This window comes from Corvus hawaiiensis, chromosome 24 (genome assembly GCF_020740725.1).
Source record: "Corvus hawaiiensis isolate bCorHaw1 chromosome 24, bCorHaw1.pri.cur, whole genome shotgun sequence".
In the NCBI taxonomy this organism is placed as follows: Eukaryota; Metazoa; Chordata; class Aves; order Passeriformes; family Corvidae; genus Corvus; species Corvus hawaiiensis.
Genome location: NC_063236.1, coordinates 5,069,675 through 5,078,045, shown reverse-complemented (window position 1 = coordinate 5,078,045; position 8,371 = coordinate 5,069,675). Strand labels below are relative to the sequence as shown.

General features: G+C 54.3%; 1 protein-coding gene across 2 annotated transcripts; it reads left to right on the top strand.

Moving 5' to 3' along the window:
• Positions 1–1,420: 1,420 nt before the first annotated feature.
• On the top strand, positions 1,421–7,988 carry TMEM9 (transmembrane protein 9). 2 transcript variants are annotated; one of them, XM_048327863.1, is made up of 6 exons: positions 1,421–1,468; positions 3,812–3,913; positions 4,010–4,101; positions 4,541–4,649; positions 5,469–5,600; positions 6,905–7,988. In XM_048327863.1, exons 2-6 carry the CDS (start codon positions 3,821–3,823, stop codon positions 7,052–7,054), a joined length of 576 nt encoding a protein of 191 aa, XP_048183820.1. In that variant the 5' UTR covers positions 1,421–1,468; positions 3,812–3,820; the 3' UTR covers positions 7,055–7,988. The 2 variants fall into 2 exon arrangements, with proteins under 2 accessions (XP_048183820.1, XP_048183821.1); XM_048327864.1 differs by having other exon boundaries at positions 1,437–1,468; positions 3,772–3,913.
• The last annotated feature ends 383 nt before the right edge of the window (positions 7,989–8,371 follow it).

The window sequence follows — 8,371 nt, the reverse complement described above, 5'->3', positions numbered from 1 at the left end:
ACCCAGCAGCACAGACCAGGTAAATCTGCACCAGGTAAAGCAGCAAAGTGCCAGAGAAGCAGATAAGCCCCTTGAGAGGAAAGCTAATGTCTTTACAAAGAATTTGACGGGTGAAGGTATGGGAGTTAACGTCTTTGAAATGGGTCTTAGTGTCTCTACTAACTTTAGGCAGCAGGTTTGTTGCAGAGCCCAGACAGTTTGATTCCTGAAACAGACGAGTGAGTCTGCAGAAGCCTGAGTTTCTGAACTACGGGGTAAAATAACAAGAGGGGTTATGGGGTAGGCGGTTCGGGAAGGCTGTACCTTCCTAGTACCTCTGCCGATGGCGAAAGGAAGAGGGCAATGTGTGCCCGGGAGCTTGGGATAAAAGGAGGCTGCGTCCTCCGAAACCTCGAGATAAAATCCCGCGGGCGTGTGGACAGTGGACAGTGAATAAAGTTGCAGGACTCCTCTATCTCCTTTTTGGACATAAACCTCTGACATTTGTGGAATTTTCCTGACACCCTCAATCCCTCCAGCTGTGAATGGAGCCTCCTGGGAGCTGCCACCGGAGCAAAGCCAAGGCTGGGAGTATTTGCACACCTGAAGGGTGCAGACACAGAAAGCGGGGCAAACCCGAGGTACTACAAGAACCCCATCTCAGGAATGTTCTCTGGGCAAACACGAGACTCTGTGGCCTTGGAAAGGCACAATGTTCCTCTTGGCACAAGGACGAGGCCTTTAAAATGAGTCAAAAGTTTTAAATACAAGAAGTTCATGGCAAGACCAAAGCCTTTGAACCTGAAGGATCACTTATATCATCTACAACCATAAATCAACCAAAAACAGAAGCAAGGACACCACTGCGGCCCGGGCTTTCCCCTCTGACAAGACACAGCAGCACCGCCCTCGTGAGGGGAGAGCAGGGCCATGAGAGGAGAGCGGGGTGTGAGGGAAGAAGGGAGACTGTGAGGGGGGAACGGAGACAGTGACAGAAGAGAGGGGCTATGACGGGAGAGCGGGGCCGTGAGGGGAGAGCGGGGTGTGAGGGGCCAACGGGGTCTGTGAGGGAACAGAGGAGCCACGAAGGGGGTGTGGGACCGTGAGGGGAGAACGGAGGTGTGAGGGGAGAAGGGGCTGAGAAGGAGTGGGACTATCACGCGGCTCAGCCCCAGGACGGAGCAGCATTGCCCCGCGCGGGGAGCCAGGCGAGAGCTGCCCGGGCCATGTCCGCCGAAGGCCGCCGGCTACGGCGATGCCGCCCGAGCGCTCCCGCGGCGGATGCGAGCGCCCGCGCCGCCGCCACCGCATCCCCTCAGCTCTGCGGGACGAGGGCCCGCCCTCAGCGCCCGGCCGGGCTGTCTGCGTTCCGATTGGCCAGCGGTGCTGTCTGTCACTGAGCGTCACGCCCCATAGCCAATGGGCGCGCGGGGACGGCCGGGGCGGGGCCTGCAGGGCGGGGCCGCGCTCGGGCCGGAGCGAGGGGCAGGTAAGGGGTAGATACGGGGTAGGTACGGCCGGGGGGCCTGAGGGGGGCCGGGCCCTGCTCCTGCTCCTGCTCCTGCTCCTGCTCCTGCTCCGCTCCCCGCACCCGGGGCGGGGCTGTGCGGGAGCCGGGGCTCGGGGGGCGGCGGCGGCCTGCACTGCCGGAGGCATCCCGGGAGGCCAGGCGGGAGCGGGAGGTGGAAGCCCCTGGAGGGATGAGGGAGCATCCAGACCTCCAGCGGGAATCGAGGGGTCCGGCCCTGCCCTGGGCCCGGGTCGGTGTCGGGGGTGGTTCGAGCACAGATCCGCGATGGGAAACGGGCCGAAGTGTTAGAAGGGCTCCAGGTGATGTTCACAGAATCATCGTAGAATGGTTTGGGTGGGAAGGGACCATAAAGCTCATCCAGTCCCAAACCCTGCCACGGGCAGGGACACCTTCCACGAGACCAGGCTGCTCCAAGCCCCGTGCAGCCTGGCCTTGGACACTTCCAGGGATGGGCAGGTTAAAGATGTGATTATTGGGCGCTCTCAGGGAGAAGGAGCACGGTGGGTGCAGCTGTGCTCTGGGCAGCCTTTTTTGTGGGGCTTCATCCTAAGAGCTGCCACACTCACTCACAGCACCCGAGAACTTCACCTTAGCCACATACCCTCCACTGGGCTTACTGCGCTGACGGATTTTGGTCCAGATGCAGCTGCTGTTGGCCACATGGCTGGTGCGGGCTGGGTCTGGAAAAAATAGCTCTAAGGCATGTGTGCACATGTCCCTTTGCTGTCAAACTTGGAGATAAATATGCCGTAATTATCCTTTGTGTGGCTGAGGGTGTTCTGCAGTTCATGGTGCATGAACTCTGCCCAGGTTCCAAGTTTTTGTTTATGGTATAATAGATCATGTGTTTTCCCCTACTATTATTAAAAGTGACATTCATGAGTTGTTCAGATATTTTGAACTTGGCTGAGAGGCTAAAACTGAATTCCAGGTACATACCCTATTGTTGTGATAAAAATTCAAACGAAAGTCCAGACCCACTTAATATGGGGAACGTGCATTGGGCAGCTCAGATCAGTCCTGTTCCCCAAATCTGTGATGAAGATCTGAGCCCCTGATGTCCAGGGGAATCTTCCTGGAAATGACCATTGTTTGCGGAGATTTTTGAAACTGTGGTGCAAAACCTTAGTAAGTCCTGGTACAAGGTGATAGGACTGGGACGCATTTTGAAGGTCTGGCAGTTTGTTAGAAGTCGCTGGTGTTTTATTTAGATAAAGAAGAAAGGAACTTGGTGTTTGTAATCCATTATGTGAACTTAAGGTGCTGACATAAGATAAAGCAAAGGGTGATGGAATATTGCAGTGATTTAAATCCCAATGGAATCAGGTCAGGTGGTGGAGTACAAGTACCTGGAGGGAGCTGTGGGATTACCTGGGAGCTGATTAATGAAGGTGTAAATTCCTTTCCCCTTCCTCTGCTGAAGCAGCTCTTCTGTGCTGTCCCAAGGTCCCCAACACCTGCTCCACCTTTTTTCTCCGAGGGTGAACACCAGCCTGGCCAAGGCCAACTTGCCTTTTGTGGCACAGGGAATAAATTCATGTCCTAACGGATTTGTGGAAGCACGCGTCTCTGGAACAACTTTATCCACACACATGGGGGTTGGAAGGAGATGAGCTTTAGGGTCCTTTCCAGCCCAAACCATTCTTTGATATGTAGCAAAAGGCATTAATGAATTCACCAAGCTACCAGCTTGCAGTAATTTTAAAATCAGGATTTACTGAACAGGTATCTTGGGATAAAGGAGGTTTAGGAATTGGTTTGAAATACTTAGGAATATTCCATGCCTTTCCCATAGCTCGTGACAGGAAAATACATCATTCCCTTCAGCAGCAAGACTTCAAGTGTCAGAAGATGAATGATTTACCATTCATGACCCTGCAGCAGGAAGGCCCCAGTGTACTGCTTTAGGTCACTCTTGCTCCATGCTTTTCCTGGTTCTGTGTCTTTTACTGAGCAAAACTGTCAGCACCAAAATATCTGTGTCTGGGCTCTGGGGTAGTAAGAGAGGAACAGGAGGTTTTGTGCAAGTCCAGTTGTAGGGAAATCAGCAATATTTTTGCAGGATTGGGGTAGTTTGCACGTGTGGTTATACATGGTGGAAGCTCTTCTGACAGGAGTGTTCTTGGGATCTGTGTTAAATGTTTCCAAGAGTTTCTGGCTGTCATCAGCCATGATTCAGGAACAAATTTCTTCTTCCTGGGCAAAACAGAGGCAAGTGGGCCAAAATAAATCTCTGACTACCTCGTTGTGGCTGCTTTCAGCTGAGATGCTCTATCCTGGATGTGAGTTTTGTTCTCTCAGGCTCCCAGGATGTTTGCCCAGAGCTCCCGGAACTCTGCGAGCCCCGTGCTGCTGCTGGTGCTGCTGGGCTGTGTCCTGTGTCCCCCAGCACAGGCCAGCAAGGTGGGTGACACCGAGCCATGCGTGGAGCACAGCAGAGGTGGGGTGTGAGGGGACAGAGCTGTGTCCCCTCCTTCACATAGCTCCTGTGCCCTGCAGAGCTCCGAGGACATTCGCTGCAAGTGCATCTGCCCCCCGTACCGCAACATCAGCGGGCACATCTACAACAAGAATGTGTCCCAGAAGGACTGGTGAGTGACTGGGAGCAGCCTCAGGGGTCGGTCCATGACAGCCAAGCTCTGGAGTTCCCAGCTGGTGCTGGGAAAGGGATTCCCTGCTTGTATGTTTGCAGAGGGAGCTGCTTTGGTGTGTGATGTTCAGCCCAGGCCAGGGGCATGTGTTAAACAGAAATTGAGGAATCTGGGATGATATGTTGACCCACTGCTCTTGGCAGATGTAGGGTGTGCCCTCCAATCCCTTCCACCTGGACTGGATCCCTGCAAAAGGTGCTGGGACAGTCTACCCCAGGGACTTTGGGCCAGCTAGGCTGTGAGGGGAGCTCTTAACACCAGATCAGTGTTATCAGCCTGACAGGAAAGCTGGGACACAGACAAAGTCACCCCAGTGTCCTTGCACAGAGCGCTGGTTTCACCTCGTGCTGCTGCTGATTGTGGTTTGTTTGTGCTGCAGCAACTGCCTGCACGTGGTGGAGCCCATGCCAGTGCCTGGGAATGATGTGGAGGCCTATTGCCTGCTCTGCGAGTGCAAGTACGAGGAGCGCAGCACCACCACCATCAAGGTACCTGAGCTCAGTCCCCTGCTGTGCCACACCAGCCCAGGGGAACTGCAGTCACTGCCTGTGCCCTGCTCCCTGCCATGCCACAGCAGCCCAGGCACTGCCACACTGGTAGGTTCCTGGAGAAGAGCCCAGAAAGAGAAAACTGTCACAGCAAGTACATGGTGGCAGTGCCAGGGGCTCACTCTACAACTCTCTGAAAGGAGGCTGTAGCCAGGTGGGGGTTGGCCTCTTCTCCCAGGCAGCCAGTGATAGGACAAGAGGACATGGTCTTAAGCTGCACATGGGGAGGTTTAGGTTGGACATTAGGAAGAATTTCTTCACAAAAAGGGTGTTGGACGCTGGAAGGGGCTGCCCAGGGAGGTGGTGGAGTCCCTGGAGGTGTTTAAGGAACAACTGGATGTGGCACTGAGTGCTCTGAGTGGGGTGTCAAGGTGGGGATTGGTCACACTTCTCCAACCTCAGTGATTCAGGGATTCTGTGGCTTCTATGATTTCTGTGTCTGAACCAGGGGCACTCCTGGCAGTGAGGAGCAGTGTGGGAGCCCACTCCTCTTGCTGGGGACGTGTGACAGTGCCAAGCATCTCTGACCAGGGCCCCATATGTGCAGAACACACCCTCAGTTGGCACAGTGAGAGCATCAGCACAGTTTGTGCAGTGATGTCACAACCTCGGCCTCCTGGCAAGAGCAAGAGACTCTTGTGAGCAAAATGAGAACAAGAGATCACACATCAGAGGCAGCTGAAAAGGACCTTCCTGACCTCTGTGGTGCTTCTTATGTACGCTGCTGATCCTTTCCCCCTGTGCTGTCCTCAACTGCAGGTGATCATCATCATCTACCTGTCAGTGGTGGGGGCCCTGCTGCTGTACATGGCGTTCCTGGTGCTCGTGGACCCCCTGATCCGCAAGCCAGACCCCTACACCCAGCCCCTGCACAATGAGGAGGACAGCGAGGTGAGGGGGCAGGGGGTGCAGACAGGGGGGCAGGAGAATGAGGGACAGGAAAAGAGTGACCTCCTGCTTGTGTCCTCTGATCCAGTGAGGGACCAGCACTACTGCTTTGGGGGCACTTATACAGGTGAACATTTAGACTCAGATCTCTGCAGGTCATGCAGAATCACAAGGAATATTTGAAGTTCTGTGTAACGAGCCCAAGGCAAGCCCTGCCCTCAGAGGCTGAGGGGGCTTTGTACCAACTGGCCTGAATTTGGTTTGTCCATCTAGAGGGAACCAAAAGTCAAACAGATCCTGTTTGTGCAGTGTTCCAGGTGGAGTTTTGTGGTGCTGAGCTTCCAAGAAAGGATGAGCTTCAGTGTTGGCCAAAACATCTTCTAGACACTTAAAACACCAGTCTCTGAGGTGCTCTTTGATCCTGCTCTGGGGCTGGGCCCTGAGTTGTATCCAGGCTGTTGTTCCTTGTGCTTCTCCCAGACTGCAATTCCATTCAGACCCCATCTTTTTGTGGGACACTGGCATACAAATCATGGGCAAATGATTGGGACCCAGCAGCAAAGAGCGAGCCCCTCTCTCCCTCTTTCTCTCTTTGTCACACACCAGTTTTTGGGGAGGACATATTTCTTGCTGCATAAAATTCATGCACTTGCAGCACTGGGTTGGACTGTCCTGTTTGTACTTTGTTGTGAGTGTAAACTATTTGGCTCAATTCTTTCATACTCTGATGTAAGTGAGGAGCAGCTGCTCCAGTCTTCACAGTCCAATCCATTGCCTCCCTCTGCTGAAAAAGGAGGTCCTGTCAGAGGAGATGAATTGTATCCCTAAGTCGTGGGTTTGCACCCTGCTCTGCAGCAATAATGCAGATCCAGATCCAGGTGCACATGGTAAATGCCTGGTGTTAGGTGAGGTTTATCTCACTCCAGTGTGCTGGACTGTAAATCCTCTGGGATAGGCCTTGCTCCTGTGCCATGATGGATCTCCACCCATCGTCAGCCTGGTTTTAGCAGGGGGATGTGGTTCACTTCAGCACTGTGGCTCCTTGCAGACTCCAGGAGTGGATTTCCAGCAGAGCTCTACACTTAGTGCAGTTCCTCTCCTGGGGACTTTTATATGGAGTCATGGGTGATCCCCAAGAGCAAGGACTTGGGGGCTGGTGTTGAGGAGCTCTGAAAAGAAGGTTCTTCATCAGAACAACTCAAACCTTGAATTGCTCTTTCAGGTGCAGTTTCTCCCCAAGTCAGCTGCCTCCCTCTGTGCTGGGGCTGGGCACTGCCTGGTCTCCAGCCCCATTCCTTTCCTTGCAGGACACTCGCTCCCTGGCCGCAGTGCCCACCCCGGCTGGCGCCAGGGCCAACACGGTGCTGGAGCGGGTGGAGGGGGCGCAGCAGCGCTGGAAGCGGCAGGTGCAGGAGCAGAGGAAGACGGTGTTCGACCGACACAAGATGCTGAGCTAGGCCCTGCTGGGCTCTGCCGCATCGGGACACCCTGGTGTTGGAACGAAACCTCCAGCCCTCCCTGATTCACCATCTCCAGAGGGAGCCCCAAAGGCTTCTCTGGTCCCGTCCCCTGCCCTTCCCCTGCCCGGCCGTGCTGGCCCCTGGGCTATTGGCTGCCGTGTGGAGCTCGGCTGGACACGGGGCTCCGTCAGCCCACCCCCAGCAGGGACAGGGCCTGGGAACAGAGGGCTGGGAGCTGGCTGAGTCTTCCTGGGATAAAAATAGTGGGAGAATTTTGATGTGGGATAAATTATGTGATGTTTCTTCAGGATGCAGCAGCCACCCACTCCTCCTCCAGTATGCACTGATGCTCCCTGGGCATTGTGGTGCTGAGCTACATGTGCAGCACAGGAACAAAGGGGAGGGGGGTTTCTGCCAGTGGGCACTGCTGCTTCCACTTATTCTGATGTAAATGGAGAGATTTCCATACCTCTGGAGTCTGTCCAGATTTACACCAGTGTAACTGAGACTCCCGCTTGTTTCTGGGCAGGTGACTATCACAAAACCTGTTAGTACCTACACCAGTAAGAGTCCAACAGGTAAAAGGCTGATTTATGTTTCTATCTTTTTGTGCTTTACCAGTGGATAAAAACCTGCTGGCGTGAAACCTTTCCATTTGTACCCACACTGGTGACCCTTGGTGCTCTCCCAGGGTGGGCAGCAGCATTTGTGTCCAAGAGAACTGGGGCAAAGGCTCTCCTGGAGCACTGGAAACACCTGTCAGGGCCCTGGGAAGGGGACAGTTGTGCCACTCAGAACACTCCAAGAGCTCTGACCGGATTTGGGCTGTGTGGTGGAAGCTGGAGTGGTTCTGCCATGTGTACATTGATCCCACTGAGAACATTTGGAATGTTGGGGAGGTACCTCCATATAAAATGCAAACAAATATCTACTACCTGGATGGCTTTTTTTCAGGGGAAAAATCCCATCATGCCAGGTCTGGGGCTCTCTATCTGCCTGCCAGTGCCCAGCAGGTGAGCTGACGCCACCTCAAGCCAGAGCTGTGGTTATGGCACTGCAGGAGTGTCCCTGGCACTGCTCCCTGCTGACAGTAACTGTCCTGCTCCAGGAGAGCCAGGCTGGGAACATGGGCAGACCAGAGTCCTGCTTGGCACAGGTTAGTGACTTAACTTCTCCGGGCTATCCCATCGGAAAGCCGAGCAGATTGGAATTCTTCTTTTGCAGGAAGCTGAGAAATGGTTGCTAAAAGCCTAACTGGGAGACATGCCAGTCACTGCCCTGTGTGCTGGGGCCAGCAGCTGCTAGTGGAGCACC